Source organism: Heteronotia binoei, chromosome 8 (genome assembly GCF_032191835.1).
Source record: "Heteronotia binoei isolate CCM8104 ecotype False Entrance Well chromosome 8, APGP_CSIRO_Hbin_v1, whole genome shotgun sequence".
NCBI classification, from domain to species: domain Eukaryota; kingdom Metazoa; phylum Chordata; class Lepidosauria; order Squamata; family Gekkonidae; genus Heteronotia; species Heteronotia binoei.
In genome coordinates, this window is record NC_083230.1 from 67,134,468 (window position 1) to 67,158,630 (window position 24,163).

Consider the following 24,163-nt stretch of genomic DNA (forward strand, 5'->3'; position numbering starts at 1 on the left):
TGTGATCCACATTATTGGGTTATGGTCAGCTCCTATTTTGGGTAAAATGTCTTTGTTATGTCCCAAATCTTTGGTACCCCACAACATGTCAAGTCTAGAAAAAGAATTATGTCTGGCTGAAAAAAAAGTATAGTCCCATACTTCAGGATTGAACTTCCTCCATATATCCTCCAAATTCTCTTGTTTAACCAGCTCAAAAAAGGATTTTGGCAATTTCCCTTTATCAATTTTTTTCTTCCCAGATCTATCGTGTTCTGAATTGTTCCATTAAAATCCCCCATTAACAAAATTTGCTCAAAAGTCACTTCATCAAGGTGTTGTGTAATATTTTTAAAGAAAATGTTCTTTGCACCCTTTGGAGCATAAAGTCCCAACAATAAAGGATTTTTTTTCATTCAATATAATTTCCACCGTTATATATCTTCCATCTTTATCTTTAAAAACCAATTTCGGGTCTAATTCTTTAATATAAAAAATTACTCCTCTCTTCTTCTGTTCAGCCAATGTATAAAATTTTAGTCCCAATTGCTTATTCCATAAAAATTTATAATCCTTGTCAAATGTGCACCTCTTGTAAACAGTTACAATTTTGTTTTTTTATCAAATGAAATGTTGCCCTTTTTTTAGTCCATTTACATTCTAAGATATCAATTTATAATCCATCATGGTGCAAATTCTTTATTTTCTCCATAGAATCTACGCAGTTCCTGTGTGTTTGTAATTGTAATTCTCTTCCCTTGAAGTTCAAAGCTCAAACCTTCAGGTATTATCCATCTGTATCTCATTCCATTGTCACTTATTTTTTCTGTTAGTTTTTTATAGACATTCCTGTCAGTTAACACTTGTCTTGGCAACTCTTTCATAATTCTTATTTTACTACCTCCCACTATCAATGTCTTTTCAAAATTTTTATTCATGATTTTCCCCACCATTTCCTTTGTCATAAATCTTATAACCACATCTCTTGGCAAATTATTCTTTTTTGCATAGAGTGAGTTCACTCTGTACATATAGTCATACATATTTCTATTCCCTTCGGGATCTGCCTCCAAAAATTCTGCAATTATTTTTATTATATATTCTTTCAAATCAGATTCTTCATCTTCTGGTACACAGACGGATCTGTGTCTCCATCAGCTTGCAGTCATGTATTATCACCTTTTCTTGTAATTTTAACAAGGTGGAATCATGTGTTTTCACTTTCTCTTCCACCTTTTGTACTTTTTTGTTTATTACTACAGTCTGATTTCTGAGATTCTCTATTTCTTTTTTTAATTTTTTTTTTTAGTCTTCAATATCCTTTCTTATTTCTTTTTTGGGGGCAGTTATCATTTCTTTCACCCCCTTCATTATCCTGATTTCCACTGCATTTAATTGGGCTTGTATTTTCTCCATTGAAGCAGACCTAGCACGAGTTAGCTTCGGATCTGACATATAAAAAGGATCAAAAATTTTTATCTCCCCAAATTAAATTTGGACCATCAGGTTTAATAGAGTGAAGCTTGCCCTTTCCAATACACCCAATTTCGCAGTCCTCTGAGCCTCCCAGGCTCAGATATTAATGTTTAAAGTTTTTATTTTCCCCAAAATGGCGGTTGCAACTTTTGCTTCACTTTAAAAAAATTTCTTCTTTTCCCTTTAACCAATTCAATCTTCTTCACCACTATCCAATAATCTTTATTTTATAATTGCCAACTCAATTAACTCCACCAATTTTTATTGTCCCAGTCACTTTAAAAACGTTAAAACTTTGTCCTCCCAGCAATGGCCGCCGATGTTTCTCTGTGATATTGTAATCCTAGAGTAGGCTGTTCACTTCTCTAACTTCCTTCTTCCTCTGGTACTTCCTGCTTTTCCTGCCACCAAGTCTCGTTTCATTGGTAGAGAAATCTCACGATGTCTGACGTACTTCCTTCCTGTGTTGACTATGAGTGCTGCAGATCTGTGACGATGGGAGTGCCTCCTCAACAGCAGATAGACTAAATAATAAATTCCTTTCTCCTTTTAGCACTGTCTTTTAGATTTACAAAGTTCAAATTTAGCCCCTTTTCTTCTTCTCCTCCTTTCAGGTTTCCATAATATCCAACTCCCACCTTTTAACATTGTTTAGCTTTAATTAGGCCCGGAGTGAAAAGATAGCAATCAATACCTTTTCTTTGTAGTTTATCCAGCTCAACACCAGTCTTTTGTAGATTAGATGTTTAAAGTTGTAAAAGAAGATTCGGATCCTGTCGAGCTTATATCAAATAAATGACTCTGGAAACTTCTGCAGATGATGAATATGCAACTTCTCTCCAGATATCCCTCAAAGCCTCAAAGGAGCCCCCTCCGGGACTCCCTTTCAGCCAAGGTAAGTCTCCTCAAAGTATCTGTGCATATCTTGGACGATTCTCTAGCTGAGAAAAGTAGGCAGAAGGCATTAATTTGCCTTTTACTACCCGAACAGAAGTGCCAGCCTGCCCCCGTTAAGGATAGCAGCTCAGCTCGCCTGGGCTGTTGCGTTCTGCAACTGCTGGAGTTTCCGGAGCAGAGTCAAGGGCAGCCCCACGTAGAGAGAGTTACAATAGTCTAATCTGGAGGTGACAATTGCATGAATCACTGTGGCTAAATCATGAGGTGTCAGATAGGGGGCCAGCTGCCAGGCCCGCCTCAGATGGAAAAAGGTGGTCCTTGCAGTGGCGGCAACTTGGGCCTCCATTAATAAGGCGGCATCCAGGACTACCTCCAAGCTCTTCACCTCTGTTGATGGCACTAATGGAGTACCATTGAAGCATGGGAGCCTGATCCCACTCCCTGCCCCCCCCCCCGATCCAGACACAGGATTTCCATCTTAGATTAATTTAACTTCCGCCGGCTTTGATGCTACCAACCAGCCAAGGCTTGCAACAACTCATCCAATTGATCTGGGGCGGAGTACAGGTGGAAGAAGAAGAAGATAGAAGATATTGGATTTATATCCCGCCCTCCACTCCGAAGAGTCACAGAGCGGCTCACAATCTCCTTTACCTTCCTCCCCCACAACAGACACCCTGTGAGGTGGGTGGGGCTGGAGAGGGCTCTCACAGCAGCTGCCCTTTCAAGGACAACCTCTGCCAGAGCGATGGCGGACCCAAGGCCATGCTAGCAGGTGCAAGTGGAGGAGTGGGGAATCAAACCCAGTTCTCCCAGATAAGAGTCCGCACACTTAACCACTACACCAAACTGGCTCTCCATCACTGACATGAGGCCTGCACCTTAGGGAGATTTGCAACTTACTCATTTTCTCTGCTGGTAGCTGTTTCAAGGCGGCCAGCCACAAGCCCCACTGAGAAGATATTGGATTTATATCCCGCCCTCCACTCCGAAGAGTCTCAGAGCGGCTCACAATCTCCTTTACCTTCCTCCCCCACAACAGACACCCTGTGAGGTGGGTGGGGCTGGAGAGGGCTCTCACAGCAGCTGCCCTTTCAAGGACAACCTCTGCCAGAGCGATGGCGGACCCAAGGCCATGCTAGCAGGTGCAAGTGGAGGAGTGGGGAATCAAACCCGGTTCTCCCAGATAAGAGTCCGCACACTTAACCACTACACCAAACTGGCTCTCCATCACTGACATGAGGCCTGCACCTTAGGGAGATTTGCAACTTACTCATTTTCTCTGCTGGTAGCTGTTTCAAGGCGGCCAGCCACAAGCCCCACTGAGAAGATATTGGATTTATATCCCGCCCTCCACTCCGAAGAGTCACAGAGCGGCTCACAATCTCCTTTACCTTCCTCCCCCACAACAGACACCCTGTGAGGTGGGTGGGGCTGGAGAGGGCTCTGACAGCAGCTGCCCTTTCAAGGACAACCTCTGCCAGAGCGATGGCGGACCCAAGGCCATGCTAGCAGGTGCAAGTGGAGGAGTGGGGAATCAAACCCGTTTCTCCCAGATAAGAGTCCGCACACTTAACCACTACACCAAACTGGCTCTCCATCACTGACATGAGGCCTGCACCTTAGGGAGATTTGCAACTTACTCATTTTCTCTGCTGGTAGCTGTTTCAAGGCGGCCAGCCACAAGCCCCACTGAGAAGATATTGGATTTATATCCCGCCCTCCACTCCGAAGAGTCACAGAGTGGCTCACAATCTCCTTTACCTTCCTCCCCCACAACAGACACCCTGTGAGGTGGGTGGGGCTGGAGAGGGCTCTCACAGCAGCTGCCCTTTCAAGGACAACCTCTGCCAGAGCGATGGCGGACCCAAGGCCATGCTAGCAGGTGCAAGTGGAGGAGTGGGGAATCAAACCCGGTTCTCCCAGATAAGAGTCCGCACACTTAACCACTACACCAAACTGGCTCTCCATCACTGACATGAGGCCTGCACCTTAGGGAGATTTGCAACTTACTCATTTTCTCTGCTGGTAGCTGTTTCAAGGCGGCCAGCCGCAAGCCCCACTGAGAAAAGGCCTTGGTCACTTTTCAGAAAGATGGGCAGGTGCCACAATGAGCAGCAGTGCTCAGAAGAGCAGCAAGTGGCATGTCAGCCATGGTTCCTGAGCCACTGAGAATCAATAATTTAAGGCAGAGGTCTCCAATGTCATAGTGTCCACCAAACCTTTCCTGGTGCTTGTCAAAGGTTTTTTAGAAAATGGGTGGGGTCATGCAGAGCCTTTGATTGGGCAGATTTTTTTAAATATTGTTTTGGCAGCAGCTACCACCACAGCACAAGGATCTTCACTGTGTGACTGAAGGGAAGATGTGGGAGACATTTTGTGACAGGCTATGCCTCCTGCAGAAAGCATTTTGTGGGAGACATTTGGTGAACGCACCCACCACACTGTCCAACTTCTAAATGTGTCCACTGGCTCAAAAAGAGTAGGGAACTCTGATCTAAGGCTATGAGCACAATTCACCCTAAACTGAAACCACTCTGAAGGCCTGCTCTGAAGGATTTCAACAAAACTGCTTAAATTTGGCTGGATCATACCCAATACGGTTGGATGGATTTAAGCGGAAGAACTCTCCTTACTCACCAGAATTTTGGTAGTATATGCAGAGTTAACTGAGATTCCCGTTACAAGGTATGACAAAGTTCTTTCAGGGAGAGCTTCTGGTTCTGGAATTTTTTTATAATGTTTTTCATTGATGTAAGCCTGGACCACTGTCATTCTGTTCATTGTCAGTGTTCCTGTTTTATCTGAGCAAATGGCTGTTGCATTACCCATTGTTTCACAAGCATCCAGATGTCTGACCAAGTTATTGTCTTTCATCATTTTCTATAAAACATAAAATCAAGTCAATCTGATCAGTTTTTAGAACTTGTTTGTAGAATGTACCTGCTATTGTGCTTGCTCAAGTTGACATTCCTCAGTAAACTACACACTAGAAGTCTCACAGCTAAGCTGCCTTGCTGGATCCTGGCCAAGGCTAAGGATCAAGCAGCAGAATACATCTTTTGTAAAAGTTACATAGTGTAACTTGCTTACTAAATACTTTCAAGCATTTATGAATGTACATTCGGCCAGATATACAGAGAAAGCATTGAACTCTTCAGATATTTATCTGAACTGGTACATTCTGCTTAAGAAAACTACATATTATACATTAATGTGCAGGCCTATTTATTTTTCAGACATACCTTCACAGAGTAAGCCAGAGAAATAGTAACTGCAAGTGGAAGACCCTCCGGAACTGCCACAACCAGGACAGTAACACCAATGATGAAGAACTTCACAAAATACTGAATGTATATTGGGGTACATTCAGCAAGCCAAGGTCGTTTCTGAACCCAGAAGGTATCAATTACAAAATATAATACAAGAATGATGACCGTGACTGCAGACATTAGCAATCCTTTTGATAAGAGAAAATAAAAAAGTAAATTCTGTATTAGATATCTACATGTTACAATATTCAAGTGTTTTACTTAAATCTCAAATACTAAGAACGTGAAGAACAAAACTGCTATGAACACATCAGTGAAAAGCACTGCAGAATTTTTTTACTATGACATATTCTAGGAGATAAACTACAGCATTCAACTGAAGAACTGTTAAGAGTCAAAACATCATAGAAGCAAAGAAATCCAGCAGAACAGTCAGGGCATTTCCAAGTGTGTGTGTATACATGCACATATATAAATATTTAAATAAGTTTTGGAAAAAAAGATACAGAGCAGCAGCTGGAAGAATAGGTAGTTGAAACAGAATAAAAAAACAAGAGATGAGACAATAATCAATTGCCAAAGCAGAAAAAGGGAAGCAACGGAAACAAGTAGAGGTCCAGAAAGATACTCCCCAAAGTAACCAACTAAATTTGAAAGCAAGACATTCCATTACTGGAATGCCTAACTCGCACCATTATATACAGTGAATCACTGAAAAATAATCATTCATTCAACAAAACCATGTTAGGTAGCTCAAACAAATTGATTAATGAATTTACTTTAGTCTGCAATTTATTTTTCCTAGGATGACAGTGACAGTTAACAACAGAGTTTCAAAATTTAGAAAACATTTTGTTTCAAGCAAGATTATAAAACTGAAAGAGCTGTACCTGCTTTGCCAATCTGAACTGCTAGTTTTGTTAGTTTTCCTTGTAGGACTGATTTCTCTTTCTTGGGCATACTGTTTCTTTTCTTCTCATCACCATCACCACCATCTTCACTCTTCAGAGGCTGCATTTCCATGGCTGCACCATCCTGAGCTTTTGCTAAATTAGGCAGAAGTAAATCTATAAACAATCCCCTCAAAATTCCAGAATAAGCTTTGAGACTAGACCCACTGCATGGAGATTTATTCTACAAGAATAAAGCTACTTCAGTACTCAGTCTGAGAAACCAAATTTCTTATTCTTGATACCCAAATCAAATTAAAATTAACTGGCAATATTTCCAGAAACTGAATAGTACATCTCATGTCAACTTAACAACAGCTTGCATATCTAGTGAATAAAACAATCAAAATTTGTGGATCCCTGCACAACAGATATTAATTGTGATCCAGATCTTAAATGACATTAAAAAAACCCTGGTTCTAAAGTAATCACATATTTATTAAAATATAACACTCCTATCATGATATCACTGCCCAGGCGTACTCACACATTCTGAAGCCAATGTGCATTCTGTCCCTCAGTATCATTATGTTAAGATATTACAGAGGTAGATGTGGTTATATCATTTTTGGCATTCTATGTCACAGTTAAGAAATTAGGAGTGGGATGAAAGACCACATGGTCTTTTCTCCCATAGTTTGGAATCCTGCAGACAAAATGCTAACTAGAAGGCATCTGTGCGTATTTTGTAGGGGAAGGGTAGAGTTTGATCTTTGAAGGAGAGGAGATATGGTTGGACAAAAAGGAACTGAGAATATCTCATCCTGTTATTCATATCCAATCCTATAACTGTGGTTAGAAGTATGCCTACACTAACACTAAACATTGACATCAGCAATGAAGAAATTCAGTAGTAGCATCCTAGCATTAAGTTGGCTAGAATCTCATCTTTTAAAATGGGACAGGTTAAAGATTATACAAAAAGTGCTTTGAATTTGGAACTATGTTTTACCTATATGTTTGGCAAGCCTTGTATATTTGAATTTGTTTAAGTAATAGAGATTAACATTCTCACATTACCTTTGTTACGATTTTCAATAGTGCCATCTTGCTTTTTACCTGCAACATACATACAAAAACACCAGTTACAGCTTTAAGAAAGTCTTGAGTTTATTTGGTTCTCATTAATTACTAGACTGTTATCTTTTGTATAGCCTCAAGGGCACTGTTGGACTATTCATGACACACTGATGATACCTTTATTAAATTCTGCTTGGAAGTAGCTAGACCAAGCTGGCTCATGGTGAGGTTAATCACCCAGTGCTGAAATCCAGAAAATGACCGAAGCCACCTAAGTAACAATAAATTAGATCAAAGATATGGTGTGCTTTAGAAGACAGTTAACTTAAATAGTTTTCAATCCTGGTTTAAGCAAACTGAAATTAAACTAAACTCTAAAAGGTTTCCAAAAGTTTAAAAGCCTTGAGAGTTGGGGGGTGGGAGTTGAGGGAGAAGTTAGCTGTTTCACATTTTAGATTACAATGAAATGTAACATTGGTACATAGTCCAAATTAGTTAATCCCTAATTCTGTGCACACTACTCATGACAAAGGAACATACACAGAAAATGGCTCTTGCTAATGCAGTTCCTCAAATATCATGCTTTTGACAATCCTTGAAATGATTTACCAAGACAAACTAAGTACAGTTGTAGATTTAAATCCTTCTCACTCCAAGCCTGTAATTCAGGAGGTGCTAAGTTTTTGAGTTCTAACAAACCAAGATCAATTTAGACAAGTTTTTTTTTTGGAGGGAGGGGCAGGGATAGTTAATTTAGGCAAAATATAGGTATAAAATCCACTGCCCCCCTCAAAAAGCCCCTGGTTATATTAATATTTCAAAAAAAAATCTATTGGGCTTTAGCTTAATAATAGCAGGTGAACTGAAAAATGGGAGTTTCTATACCTTTCTTCATCTGATGGATAATGGTGAATCTAATTTAGGAGTTCAAATAGCCAAGAAAAATAGTATCTCAGATCACAACACACCATGTAACGTGGGAAACTATGTACTATATTTAAAATACTCTTTTCCTCTGCAGATTATAGCTGTCTTCTTCTTATAAATGGTAGGTGGAAAGGGGGTAGAGAAGGCTCTTTTGGTCACAATTCTTAAATGCAGGCATTGCTGAAAGCAACAGCAACTACAGGCAATATTGTTACTGGTTCTCCGCTTAACTGATGTATTAACAACTTATTCTTCCTCACAGTATCAAAGCCAAGACAGAGTCAAATATAAATTATTTGATACCCCACCTTTCTTGGAATACTCAAAGGAGAACAGCCTGCCGAGGCAAATAAAATCAATGTTTATATGTTGTCTGTGTTTTTGCAGGGGATTTGATGGGCATCCCTAATTTCATTACAATTGCAATGTTATCGGTGGGTAGCAGAATCATCAAGAATACGGTCAAGTGTCAGTGTTTCAGTACTGAGCCCCATAGCACAGAGTAATAAAGGTGCAGTACTGCGGTCTGAACTCTCTGCTCACGACTTGAGTTCGATTCCGGTGAAAGCTGGATTCAGGTAGCCGGCTCAAGGTTGACTCAGCCTTCCATCCTTCTGAGGTCGGTAAAATGAGTACCCAGCTTGCTGGGGGGGGGGGGAAGTGTAGGTGACTGGGGAAGGCAATGGCAAACCACCGTGTAAAATAGCCTGCCGTGAAAACATCGTGATGCGATGTCACCCCAGAGTCGAAAACGACTGGTGCTTGCACAGGGGACCTTTCCTTTCCTTTCCAGTGTTTCAGTGCTTCAGACCACTTCTGGTTGAATACAAAACTGACTATATTATTTAATTGGCTCTGGCATAACTACTTTGAACACTGTAGAAGCACAAGTCTGCCCTGTAAATTCTCAATCAGCACAACAAATCATGTGCATCTGGTTCTTTCGAAAATGGCATACAAAATGGCCAAACAAAATATCTCCTTTAGAGAAATGCTCTTTTTCTCTAATCCTACAGCTGTAGATTCTCTGTAGCAAGTATATATTGTTTATGTGTCTTTTCATTAATCTTAGTAGTGGCTACCTTCCAGTTAAAGCAGCATCCAATAGAAAGATATAGTCTAGAAAGCATTTTCAGTTGTCAATGCAGGAACAGGATATAAAACAGATGACAAGAAGGGGATAGTCTTTACTCAATGCGGATAACTGTGCCACTCATCACGAGCCACAGATACTTGCAATGGTGCTCACTGCTGACCATGTGCCATGTATACATGTTTAGCCTAATTTACCTCACAGGGCTGTTATGAGGATCAAATGGAGGACAGGACAATGATATGAGCTGCTTTAGGTCACCACTGTGGAGAAAGGCAGGGCATATATAAAGTGAATAAATAAATATAGCTGAAGGTGCTGATAAAAGGTAGGTTGTGGTGGTTGGGAAGGTAAAAAAGAAGCAGGTAAAGGTGAGGATACGGGAGCTGCCAGAGAGAAAAGGAAATAGTGTGGCAAAACAGTGAGGTACTCCAACAAGTCCTTGCAGCTTCTTCACTGTACAACTGGACCTGCCCTGGATCAGCTGGTAGTATGCAACTTGGTCAGAGTTCTCCCAGAGACAGGCAGCCGGGGAATAGAAGGAGATAAAAGAAAGCTGAAGACAGAGGGACAGATAAAGGTAGTTTTGCAGGTGGGTGGGAAGGAGAGAAGGAAACAAGAAAAGAGGAGAAGATATGGGGGCTTTCATAGAAGGAAAAGAAGAAATAGTGGGGGAGGTCTAAAATGTACGTGGGGTGGGGGAGAGGGAAAAGAGGGTTCTGCACTCATCAGCATGTCCACCACTTGTAATTTTATAAACCCCTATTATGCCCACTGCCTTAGTAATCTTTCAAAACCAAAAAGCTCCAGGCAGTTTAGCTTCCCCTAACAGGAAAGGTGTTACATGTCTTCATGATCTTAGTTGCCACCTTCCCACATTTCTGCAGCTCCTTTTTTAATACTGTAGAGTATTTCAATAGGAGGCTGCATCACAGATCTTTACAGAGATATTTACAATATCAATATCATTTTTAAACCCTTCCCAAATAATCACGGAGTTTGCCTTTTTGCATTGCTGATGCACCCTGACATTTTCATTAAGCTATAAGTTAAAGTGCCACGACTGCTTTCCTTCTAAGTGTCAACCAATTCAGGCGCCAATAATATTTATTTAAATAAGAATGTTTTGTTCCTGTGTGCTTCATTTGACAGTTATCTACCCTAAACTTTATTTACTACATTTTTGCCTACTTATCCAATTTTAATGCCCCTTCCCTGAGCTCCTCACAATCCATGTTGGCATTCACCTTCCTGAATATTTGGTATCTAAATCCGAACACTACACTACTCATCTCAAATCACTTGTGAACTAATTCAATGAGCACTGGCTCCAATGTTTAACCTTGTTGGAACTTCACTGTGAGACCTATCTATTTATTTCTATTCTGCTTCCTATTGTCTAACCAATTTTAAACCTAAAACAGTAATGGATACCTGCATGGATTCTGTTAAAATTTACTCTAGAGTTTTAGTGAGGCACATTGTCCAAGAACCAAACTTTTATAAACCCAAGTATTAATCCACATTTATTAATTTATCAAAGAACTCCAAAAGGTTGGTGAGGCAGAAGTTCCTATTGTAGTTGTGCTGATTTTCCTTTAGCAAATTTTCTTCTACATGCTTAATAATTTTATTTATTTGTTATTAAATTAGAATTTTTTGATTGCCCTTCCCCATTTGTGCCAGGCTCAATGTAAAAGAAGTTAAACCCATAAAAACACAATATTTAAAACTTTCAGAACAAATATTTTAAAACAAGATGGCAGTGTTAGCATTCAGTCATGAAAGCGACGGGAGGGCGCAAGGCAGATGTAAAGAACTATCTCTGCCCTCAACCAAAGGCTTGATGGAACATCTCTGTTTTACATGCCCTGTGAAACTTTAATAGATCAGACAGGACACATGTCACTCAGGGTTCTCAGATGTCACTTGGTGTATCCTGTCAAGTTCTAACAGGAAAAAACAGTGGTGGAATTCCAATGGCAGGCAGACACATCATGCACAAGGGAATTGCATAAAGAATAAACAAAGAATAGTATAGCTTTATCTTAAGGCTTGTATCTGAAGGATTAATTTTTCTAGTCAGGATCTGTCATTTACCTCACACTTTCTTATGCAGTGTTCTTCACAGCATGTCAGTCCTCAACGACATCACAAGGGCAGGATTTATTAAGAGCTCTTGATTGAAAACTGATTACATCAAAAGTGGATAGAAAACTGCCAGCTCCTCTGGTTCAGAGCATTCAGAGGAATTTTTAATCTCATCTTGCATCAAGGAAATCGCATGAATTCCATTAGCTAAGAAAGCTGCCTAAACATGTCTTTTACATGAATGATTAACATATCCCATAAAAAAGATAATCTAGCTTCATTATGACTATATGAGAACAATTCAGAGGTTTTCAAGAGTTAAAATCAGACTTACTTTTCTTTTCCTTTTTCTCTTTTTCTTTCTTTTCTTCCTCATCGTCACCTCCCACACCAAGCAAGGTAAAAATAATTCCAGTTTGTGAGTTTATACCCACAGCAGTAACCACCATTCTTCCAGAACCTTCCATTACATGAGTACCTGAAATGTAAATGTATTTTTTTTAAATGGTGGTTCTGAGCAAACTTACTGCATTTTTTTAAATAGTGGTTCTGAGCAAACTTACTCTCACTGCATGAGGAAGTTCTGATTAAAGGTGGCAATTTTTAAAGAACATATACTGGCATTATCAGTAGAAGTCAGAGAATAAACACAAGAATTTTAGAATATCTAATTTGCTCAACTATTAAAGGTAGTAGCTACTTGAAAATCCTGCGCTTTCCAACTTTCAGTTCCTATCCATCAATTATTTGGATGGTATGCAGTGTCCGCTTCCAGAATGTATTAGCAAATGCAGGGGGTTTTTTTCTTTGCCCCTCTTCACTTCTTCAGAACAGTATACAAGCAAATAATCCATATGAAAGTAATAGCCTTGTGAGAAAAGCCAAATTATAAAAAAGCGGCAAACAGTGTATCTAAAAACCAGTGTGACTACGACTAGGAAAAAGGGAATCTAATTTGAGGACATGACGGATGCATAAGGATATAGAGACATCCCCTGCCCCTAGCTTCCCCTTACTTCTCTGTACCCTCTAGGAGGGTGTGTTTGGTATATACCAAGTCAAACAAATACCCCCAAAATATCTTATCATTATTTTGGGGGTATTTATTCAGCCCAATGCAGATTAGAAATCTGAATTCAGCTACCAAAATAGCCTGACCCAAATAAAAACTGTTAAAAATTCAACTTTTATTTGAGCGCAGATTCACTTGCTCAGTCATGCTGGCAGGTGAACTCTACAAGCATTTAGACTTTAAATTCCTGCTGAGTTGATTCATACCACTCTGCAATTCAACTGAATGAGGATTGAAATTTTAAATGCTTGCTGAGTTGAGTCAGAGTTGTGCCCACTCAGCAGGGATTGAAATTTTAAATGCTTGCTGAGTTGAATCACAGAGTTGTGCAATTCAAAGCCCTCCTCCATTATACTCTATAGGGACAGCCCCCATAGTGTATAATGGAGCCAAATAAATTCAGGTTTCCTGAATATTTACCTAAATACCAATACAAAACTGATACTGGTGTTCAGGAATATCATTATTTTTCAAGTCCAACGGACCCAAGTTGGTAAAAAAAATGTATTTTTTTGCACACCCCTAGTACTGTCTACCCAAGCATGTTATTCTAAGCTCATTTCTAGAATCCAAATGCAGCTGAAAGTCACAATGGTAACAGGTTGTGGAGAGGAAAGGTGAAAGGGTTTTCAATCTGACAATGCCTTACCTAACAACCCCAACTGACAGAGGTTTCCTGAAAGAGGAAGTCTAAAATGTATGTGGGGTAGGGGAGACGGAAAAGGGGGTTCTGCACTCATCAGCATGTCCTGTCTTTTCTTCAAATCAGGGCCCTGCTGTCCCACTTGTTTTTATGTTACTGCTTTCCTGACTCCAGAGATAGATGCCTGGACATGCCAACCTGACATCTATGACAGCTTCATGGCAAAAGGGAAAGTGAAACTGCTACCCTGAATATTCCTAGTGAATGCATAAATTGGGAATCCTAATGTACAAGAACTTGCTTTCTCAAATAATTCCAGTCATCATGGGACACAGGCCTAATAGCACCTTGACTTGGATCCCACCTAGAAGCATAGAAGGGATGTGATTTTCACTAAATTCCCACTCCAAACTATTTGCAGGGGTCCCCATCCCCCATTTTAGCAGGAGGGCAGAAGTAAGGAAGTTCCATATACATTTTAAACAAGATCTTAACCTGTATCAAAACTAGAGTTTAAGCTGCAGACACACAGAGCTAAGTATTATGATAATCGCACGTATATGGCAGTCTAATAATATTTATCACCTAAATGACAGAAATATCAGTTGATTTGGGTTTTGAAATGATATTTTCCATAGCTGTGGCAGGCCAGGTCCATCTATTACACAGACAACTAATAAAAGTAGATGAACCCCCAGTGCTAACTCACAGCTTACATGCCCTAAGGAGATGAGATTTAACACTCCTAGAAAGGCATCTTGCTTTGATTCAATATAAGACAATGCTAGATACCCTGTATTTCTGGCATTGTGTGAAACCCACTCAGCCTCTAGTCATCGCATTTCTACCAGAGAAAAAGGCTGTGGCACTGTGGGCCCTGCTCTGTACACTGGATTCAGGACTTGGTATACTTTCTAATATGAGTATCATATCTTCAGATATTGTACAATGATTTTTGTATTGACATGAATATGCTATGCCTAACTATCTCTTAGCAATTTTCATAACAAGGGACTGACAAGAGTTACAAGATTTGACAGGCAGTTGGGAATTCTTAGCGTTTTCAGCTTTCATGTGTTCCTGGTAGAGGGAACACAATCTGCCAGTTTATTTGGTAGCTAGTCCTATTCTCTGTATATCGGTTGATATACTACCGATTACTAATTTCTCAGCTTTAGTACTCGATAAGTTTTCAGAGTTATACCTTGTCTAGCTACAGTTCATACCTGCAAACAGAAAACAATACAATGTTTAATGAGAAAACAGACTGAGCTACATGCTGTTCAGCTGAGTCAAAGCTGTCTACCATTAATGGCATTCAGAGTTCTGTGGTCAATCAAGTTCTCAGTATTGAGTCATTGCAGAAATAGCAGTTATGCCTAAATTCAGATTTTAGAGGTAGTTTCGAAAGCTTGTTTAGTGCTGAATTCCAGCTTGAATGCATGCCCAATGCAGTCAATGTGACTTGGGTGCACACATCTGTATGTACAGTCCTTCCAAACATCTCTTGGTAAAATCCTTCCAATTCTTCTATATATTATTTCTGAATTGGATGACCACATGAACTGGACCCATGTGAGCTTCTCATCAAGATGGCTATTAATACCACTTGTATATGTGAAAGCCTTGGCAACTGGGTTTGACTACTGTATATATACTCAATACTTTTACCTTTCAATAGTGCTTCCCAAAAGGAGCCTCAGTGCTCTAAACTGACAATTCAAAAATCAATTTAAGGGGCATATGTGGAAAACAGATAATCACGAAACTGCTGCTGTTTGGATGGATTTGGTTTCTCTTTAATCACTTTTCATACAAACAAGAAGTTTTTTTGGGGGGGGGGATAAGTAAGGGTTAAAGAAATGTCAGAGGTTATAGTTAGTTTCCTTCCAAAAGGAAATCTCTTTAAAAGGTTAAGATACCAGCTTCTACGTATCAGCTGTCAGTTTACATAATTCTCATGTTAAATATGGTATTAGAAGATTTACAGTGGTTTCTTGCAGCTTTATGGCCAAAATTCAAGGTACCAGTGCAAGTTCCACATCCTCCAAATTAACAGTATCAAAAGGCTATGTTTCCAGTGTTATGTTGATCAATCAATTATGTTCAACCTTTCCAGACTTTCCAGCCACAAAAAGCTGAAAGCATGCAAGTGACAGAGATACATGACAGGAAGGAGGAGAATGTAAAGTTATAACCTCAGTTGTGTTAACGGTCAGGACAGTGGACTGCAGACCATAATAGCTAGGGACAAGAAACACAAACTGAACACCAGAAGTTATGTCATGGATGTGAACAAGGCAAAAGAATCTTCTCCAATGTTAACGGACCTCAATCTCTTGCTCTTCGCAGAGTGTGTGTATATGTTCAAAGCAACAGGATGATAGTGACCCTGTTCCCAATTCATGCATTTTAGAAGCAAAACAAATCTGTATAGGCTCCACAACCAACCTGAGTACTTCTGTACTAGGCTAATAATCACACCAAGCTTTTGAACATACAGAGCATGTATTTAAACATTATGAAGTTTCAACATACAAAAAAAGGCTTGCACAAGAGTCACAGCCTGATTGGAGCCCCTTGTGGAATTTCTAGATAAACACTGTTTGTGGCCCTTTCCTATGTATTTGTGGGGACAGCTATCTGTCCAAACCTATTAGAAGCAGGGATGCCTGCACTGCTGTGTTTCCTTACTCTTCCAAGATTAAGAGGAAGACAGTTTAATGACTTATTTTAATTATTTTATTACAGCCAGCTAATCATGTTTCATGAGCTATCCTTATATGAGATTCCATCAGTTAATGTAAGTATTACTGAAAGTGAGTATCAAATTCAGCACAAAACAGAAGGGGCATAAAATGGAGGCCATGGAACAAAAGAAAAAAAGTAATAAAAAAGCTGGAAAATGGGGTGCAGGGAAATGGAGGAGATAGAAAAAGGGATTCAGAAGACTAGTGGTGCAGCTCAAAATGCAGGACTGCAAATGGTCTACAGATGGGGGTGTGAAAAACAGATAGGGGTGCAGTCCCAGAGCTCAAACATACCATGAAGGTTAAAAAAGAGGCATGCAGAGATAGCAGAAACTGCCAAAGACTAGGGCAGAAGGGAAAAAAGTAATTTTAATACAATGATTGTAATACAGTTAAAGATATTAACATTTTTCTGTGATTAATATAGCGCTGTGATCATGCTGAGTCTTAGAGCAGCTCTCACAGTGCTATTAAAGTTATACAGTATTATAACAGAGTATGAATATTCTTCAGGTTGTTGCTTTTGAATTATTTTTCTTCCTTTTATTTTTGTTTTCTCTCATAGTTTACTGATGACCAGTGCTCCCTCTAAGCTTAGTGTAAGCTAGCTAACATTTTTTAGCCTCCAGCTCACACAATTTTTTGTTTTCGCTCAGGAAAAATGGCCCCAGAGCAAACTAATTTATGCGGGGGGGGGGGGGGTTGGAGAGCTAAACTGATGCATTTAATGGCTAGCAGCCATTTAAACCTAACAGATGATGGACAGACCCACCCTGCCATTAGGTTTAAATAGCTAGCAGCCATTTAAACCTAATAGCTGACAGGCAGACCCACATTGCTCAACTGTTAGGTTTAAATGGCCCAAACAGCCAAACTGGACAAAAGTCCAGTAAATGTTTGGGGAAGGCACCTTCCTCAAACATAGGTTCGTGTGCATCCTTAAAAATGACAGGCCACAAGAACTTCCTACATGGTCAACTTTCATGCAGTTCAGACAAGCTCCAAACAAAATTTGATTAGTACAGTTGGTATTCTCATATCATCTGTCCACCTTCATAGGGCTTGTAAAGAAAAGTCCCACGAGACTGGGTAAAATGCAACAAAGTCTTCAGAGATATAATTTTCACATTAAAAACAACTTCACTGCTAAACTGTTTTAACAGCAATATGGTTAAATAAGTATTGCCCAGGAGGGCAAAACTTAAAAAGGGTCACTGTTAACAGTATCATCAGTTGCAACTATAAAATTGTTCTCATAATGATTAAATGCACTCACAGAAAAAGAAATTGCAACTATACACACTTTCACTAATTACATTAAGAATGCTTGTATGCCTGAAATCCTACCTGTTGTCAAGACCTATCTTTGTGGTTCCAAGGAGGTTAAAGGCATTATGCATAATACATTAGCTCACTAGACCTTAGCATACTGTCACCCAGGAAGACTGTGTTTCACATAACCTAGTTTTAAATGTAGGAAACTCTGTCCAGTTTCCAAATACCTCATACTGAGATCTTAGCTATCATTTGATCACACACCTGAGAGCAACATAGGATCTCGATCCAACGTTTTCTTAACATGATCAGATTCTCCAGTCAGTGAGCTTTCATCAATTTTGAGGTCATTTCCCTGTATAAGTACACCATCTGCTGGTAAAAGGTCACCTAAAAAAAGAAGCCAACAGCTGTATTTAACATCTCCTCAATATATTAGCAGAGATGTCAGAAGAATAAATGAATATATTTACCATATTTTATTTGTGCAATATCACCAACAACTATGTCCGCTATAGGTATCTGGATGACTTGGCCACCCCTGATGACGGTAAACTTCTGCTCTTGTTCAATGCGGCTCTGTAACCCCCTGAATTGTTTCTCTTTACTCCAGTCATTGAAAGCTGTGACTAATACCACACAAACAACAGACAGGAGAATTGCAGCTCCTTCAATCCATCCTGTTTCACCTTCTTCTTCTTCTTCACCAACTGACACTGCTCCACATACTAGAAAAAGCAAGCAAATAGTCACCTCTTCATGTTCAAATGTTAACTCTATTTTAAATCTGAGAATATAACAGAAAGAACCAAACCTTGATTTTTACAAGTTACTTCATTATATGTGCCAACTTGCTTATTCAGCTATTTTGATGCTTCTCCAAATTGCCCAGCTTAAGATACTTTCCAACTAGCTTTCATATCATGGAGGAGTCCAAAGAAGTAAAGCTTCCACTGAATTAAACTACTGGAATATTATTCAGATCAAATGCACACAATGAGAGTGCAGGGAAGAACAGTAGGACTTGAAATAAGGTTCCTTTTCAATTTGTCTCATACTGCACTAGATTTAGAGCTCAGAGCTGAGGGGAGGGAAGCAGGTATAGAATACTAAGTGGCTTGCATTATACTGTACAGAAATCTTATAATTTGTCTCTGGGCATACTCTACAGATAGGGCAAATAGAAAGTCAGGTGGCTCTGTCTGAACTACTAGAAACTACTTCATCATCACTACTGTGCTACTCTGTGCTATCGGACATTCCCCATAGTAGAAAAATCGAGCTAGAGGGTCATTGTACCACTTCATTTTCAGTACAGTACACATTTATATAAAACTCATTCCTGCAAATTTCTTTCCATCTGCAAACTGACATTTCTAATGCTGAAATAAGTGTTACTCTACCCCTATACTGCATGAGGAAGAAAATTTTTTCCAAGAATAACATTAGTTTTCAGATGTGGTAGCAGTCCTCTCCTTTGTTCCCCCAGCCCAACAAAAGCAACAGGAAACAATACCATGAGCAACAGAATATATTTTAATTATACAGGTAGAGAATTATACAGGTAAACAGAAGTAGAGGGAACATTTGTTGGATTTGAATAACTGTTCGGTTTTGCATACAAAACTGGATCAGAAAGATGAGATTATTTATTCCTCTAAAGTATTCTCACTGTTAGAAAAAAACCAAAAACACTGACAGTAAAGGGGGGGTGGCTTAGATCAACAACTACTTCACATCATTGTTATCATGGGACACCAACAGCACAAAACTGATTTTGTATCCAATTTTAGCAAGTTAGACACCAAAAGATAACGTACAATGGGACCCAATAATGCTACCTTGGCAGAATGCTGCAGTAACTACATGTGTTTAGTAGTTACAAATGGTAGGAACCTTAATCTCATGCACTGCTCACAAATTTTATACTTTTATTATATTAAGTATTGAATTAAATAACATTTAAAAAAATCTTGATACTTTCATTATGCTATTCAGTGGCAGAACATCTGCTTTGCATTCTGGGTCCCAGGTTCAATCCCTGGCATATCTCACTAAAAGAATGTGGCAGCAGGCAATGTGGAATATCTCTGCCCGAGACCCTGGAGAACCACTACCAGTCTGAGCAGATAATACTGACCCGTTGTGTGATTCTGGACCAGTTGTGTGATTCTGTGTAATGAAGTTTTGTGTGTGAGACCACGTCTGAGAAAGTTCTGTCCAGTGATTTGTTTTCCAAAATTCTGAGTGTAAAAGAATGATTTAATTTGTGTCTTTTTGTTATTAGTAGATTCTTGGTATGCCAGCAAATTCAAAATGATATTAAGCAATGTATCCACTGAAGAGATATAAGTAAGTCATCACAGCATTAGTTATGGTGGTACACCCAGCACTGGCTCTAGGGCGCATGGTGCCCCAAGCAGGCTCCCTGCCCACCGCCGCCCCTCCTTCTGCAGTGCTGCAATGAAGGACCGCGCTCCATTTCCCCACCATCAGAACGCTCTGCGCCATGGCTGGGCTCTACCGGCTTCGATGCAGGCAGTGCGCCATCTAATCCTTTGAAGCGCGTGGGGGAGAAGGTTTCTCCCCCCCTCCTTCCTGGAACTGGAAGTGAAGAGGAGCGAAGCCTTCTCCTGTGCACACTTCAAAGGATTAGGTGCCACGCCGGTTGCATTGAAGCCAGTAGGACCCAGCCTTGGTGCCCTCCTCTGATCGTGCTGGGGGGGGGGGCAAAGAGCAAGGGAAGGGAGGGGGTAGGCAGCAACAAGGAGGCAGGCAGGCAAACTAGGCGGTTGTTGTGGGCACCGGAGAGGGGGAGCCCAGTTTGGAACCCCTTCCTCTCAGCTCCCTAGGGCAACCACCTAGTTTGCCTAGTGGGTGAGCTGGCCCTGGGTACACCCTAAATAATGTAAAGATGGATCAGTACTGTGAGTGGGGAGGCAATGAACACATAATTCATTCTGGACAGAAAGTCTCCATCTAGACCTGTCTTCCATCCATTCTAACAGGGCCCAAATCCATTTTCTAGTAGATTCAGATTAGATTCTGAGCATCCCAGACACATGAAATTTATGAATAAATTCTAAAAAATAGGGAGGTGGTGAGAACAGATGTACAGAAAAGCTTCCCAGTAATCTGATTTGTAACTCAATTTTGAACTGAAAACTCCACTGCCACCCTGAAGGATCACTTACACCAGACGACAGGAAGAATATGCCTCTTATGTTTTTATTCTGTGCTTGCCATCAGCTTTTTTTTTTTTAACCACAGCATCCTTAAGGAATACCAAGCTGATTTAAAGACACTATGATGCAGTGGTTCTACTACCACCTGCCTCCCTGAAGGAACAGTAGGAATAACCCACAGAGATGTCCGACAACCTCTGAGGGAGAAAGTAGTACTAGGCAGCTATGGTCCACAAAGTTCCATCTCATTGTCACTGTCAACAGCTACATGAAGATACTAGGAGAGGTTATCCAAGGATTTGGGATGAAACAATATCCAGCTCAGTAGGTGAGGCAATGGAATTATTCAACTGGTGTCTGGTCAGTGACTGACTGCATTAGATTAAACAACCCAACCTAATACAGACATGCTGATGATAGTAACAATGAGTGGGGTTATTCTCCCCTGAAGGATGAGGCATGAAAGACAGAGTACTCCTAGATTATTACCATGTGTTGCTCCTGGAATCTATAGAAGATGATATAGCCAGAACTGCATTACCAATTTAGGCTAGTATGCCAACTACCACTGCTTCTAGTCCACAGTGACCTTACCACTATGATGCATGCCTTGGTAAATTGTATATGAGACTGCCTTTGAAGTTAAAAATGCAGCAATCAATGTTAATTGAAAAAACTACAGCAGCGTATCATGCCCATGCTAGAAGAGCTACACTGGCTTTGAATCAGTTTCCAAGCACAATTCAAAGTGCTGTTTTTAACTCTTGTAACCCGATGCAGCACTCAAATTACAATTGAACCATTAGCTACTGTTTTAAGAAAGCACTGAAGAGAACTATTGAAGATGATGATATTGGATTTATATCCCACCCTTAACTCTGAATCTCAGAGCACCTCACAATCTCCTTTACCTTCCTCCCCCACAACAAACACCCTTGTGAGGTAGGTGAGGCTGAGAGAGCTCTCACAGAAGCTACCCTTTCAAGGACCACTCTGTGAGAGCTATGGCTGACCCAAGGTCACTCCAGTTCTCCCAGATAAGAGTCCGTGCACTTAACCATTTCACCAAACTGGCTTTCATGATCCCCCCATCCCATTCACATGCACAGTTTTCTGTTCAAGATACTTTTCCTGCCTGATTCTATGTGATTATATGCCTGGCTAAATGATGTCTTCATTACTTTCATTTTTTCTATCCAGACTCACCCATGTTATGAGACCAGAATCTCTTTTGAGCCAGCAGCTGCTCTTCGCCCTTCATGTGTTTGTTTTGGGTCAGATAACTCTATCCTATCAACAAGACTCCCAGCTGTTTTAAAGTCTACTACATACACTGACCAAGAAAACCTTCCAGCCAGATGGGAAGCACCTCACTGACTTCTTTTATAACTTGGGACAATGACAGGATCCAAAAGAACTCTGGTCTTAAGGCAAGCAATGTATTGAACACCAACAGGTGAACAAGAGTTGTGGGGAGGAAGTTCAATACCGTAACCATCAGGAACTACACAGTGAAGTAAATTCTATTTAGATTAGAGGCTGGGGGGGGGGGGGGGAGATGTCCGATCTCTTTACTTCACAATGATTGAGAAGATAAAATAAGAACAATAGTTATTTAAATTCTCTTCCAGAAATAAGTTGCGTGCATCATAAGGAAAGGTTCCAGCCCCCCAAAAAGGCAAATATTATTTGTAAGACTGAAGAACATAAGAGAAGCCATGTTGGATCAGGCCAATGGCCCATCCAGTCCAACATCCTGTGTCACACAGTGGCCAATATATATATATATATATATATATATATATATATATATATATATATATATATATATATATATATATATATATATATATACACACACACACATACACACACACACAGTGGCTAATAGCCACTGATGGACCTCTGCTCCATATTTTTATCTAACCGCCTCTTGAAGCTGGCTATGCTTGTAGCCGCCACCACCTCCTGTGCCAGTGAATTCCACATGTTAAGAGAGATTTCACTGGCTAAGAGGAGTTTCATTAGAGATATAAGTACTCCAATGTATATCATTACCATCCTGAACCATCCATATATAAATCCAACATCCATATATCTCATGTAATACACTTTCCTTAGGGGAATCTGTTGGATGAAGTCTCATTTAAGAACAGCACAGTAAGTAGAGAAAGAAAATGGATAATTGCTCAAGGTTTTGAGTAATTTTTTAAAGTAGAACAGGAACAAAAAAATGATGTTCACAAAAACAAAGTGAATTGTAGTGCTGTGAATAATGCTCCTGTATAAATTGATGGTGTGGCCTCATTTGGAATACTGTGTACAATTCTGGTCACCACACTTCAAAAAAGATATTATGGCATTGGAAAAAATGCAGAAAAGGACAACTAGAATGATTAAAGGGTTAGAACACTTTCCCTATGAAGAAAGGTTAAAATGCTTGGGGCTCTTTAGCTTGGAGAAACATCGACTGAGGGGTGAAATGATAGAGGTTTGCAAGATTATGAATGGGATAGAGAAGGTAGAGAAAGGAGTACCTTTCTCCCTTTCTCACAATACGAGAACTCGTGGACATTCAATGAAATTGCTGAGTAGTTGGGTTAGAACTGATAAAAGGAAGTACTTCTTCACCTAAAGGGTGATTAACACATAGAATTCACTGACACAGGAGATGGCAGGCAGCAGTTGCAAGCATAGACAGCTTCAAGAGGGGATTGGATAAACATGCAGCAGAGGTCCATCAGTCACTATTAGTCACAGCAGATTGTTGCAACTCTGTCTTTTCTGAGTTAAGTTTTGTTTGTAACCTTGTAACCCCATGCTGCCTGTGCTGGCAAATTACTGTGGTTTGTATGTTCTATTTTGAAGTTCCTTTGGATCTTGTATTTCTTTTCTGTTATGCCTGTCTGTCCTGGCCCCACTGATGGAGCGATTGATGGTGCCTGGTTTGTTTGGTTTTTTTGGCCACTGTATGACTCAGTGTTGGACTGGATGGGCTACACTGGCCTGATCCAACATGACTTCTCTTATGTTCTTATGAGTTACAGGAATCAGTATTGGTCTACACAGATCAATGTGTAATATGAACCAAAGAGGGCATACAGTTCCCAAGAACTCTGATTGTGACTTAGTGTCAGGCTTATAAATACACATAGCAATGACACCGGTATTTCTAATCCCTTTCCAAGCAGCTTGCTTACATGTTTTCTCTACAGAACGAAGGTTGTTCCAAGTGCAAGGAAGGCATTCCATCATAGTTTACTTTTTTGGAAACAACATCTACATGTACTATCAGTGTGCCATGTTACCCTAAAAATCAATGCTTCCAAATGTTAACTCATTGCCAAACCAATACTATACTTAACTCTTCAGTAGCAGCTGGTACCAGATCTAATACAATCACTATAAGTGATACTGAAGATGTTCCTACTGTTAATGTTACCCCAGATTTGCTTCTAAATCTTTCTGATACTTTGGTTTGATATGAACAATTTGTGCAGCAATCTGCAGAAATGGAGCTGCAGATGTTGCCT

The 24,163-nt window shown here is 40.0% G+C and overlaps 1 protein-coding gene across 6 annotated transcripts in view; it reads right to left on the reverse strand.

Annotated features, from left to right (window-relative positions):
* ATP2B1 (ATPase plasma membrane Ca2+ transporting 1) overlaps positions 1-24,163 on the reverse strand; it is a 115,971-nt gene that overhangs the window by 37,014 nt on the left and 54,794 nt on the right. For all 6 annotated transcript variants that reach the window (XM_060245164.1, XM_060245167.1, XM_060245166.1 and 3 more), the window contains exons 4-10: positions 17,919-18,173; positions 17,710-17,835; positions 12,040-12,183; positions 7,595-7,633; positions 6,515-6,670; positions 5,598-5,812; positions 4,993-5,235 (exon numbers count right to left, since the gene is read on the reverse strand). In XM_060245164.1, coding sequence (XP_060101147.1) covers positions 4,993-5,235; positions 5,598-5,812; positions 6,515-6,670; positions 7,595-7,633; positions 12,040-12,183; positions 17,710-17,835; positions 17,919-18,173 — 1,178 coding nt within the window. The remainder of the gene's footprint in view (positions 1-4,992; positions 5,236-5,597; positions 5,813-6,514; positions 6,671-7,594; positions 7,634-12,039; positions 12,184-17,709; positions 17,836-17,918; positions 18,174-24,163) is intronic.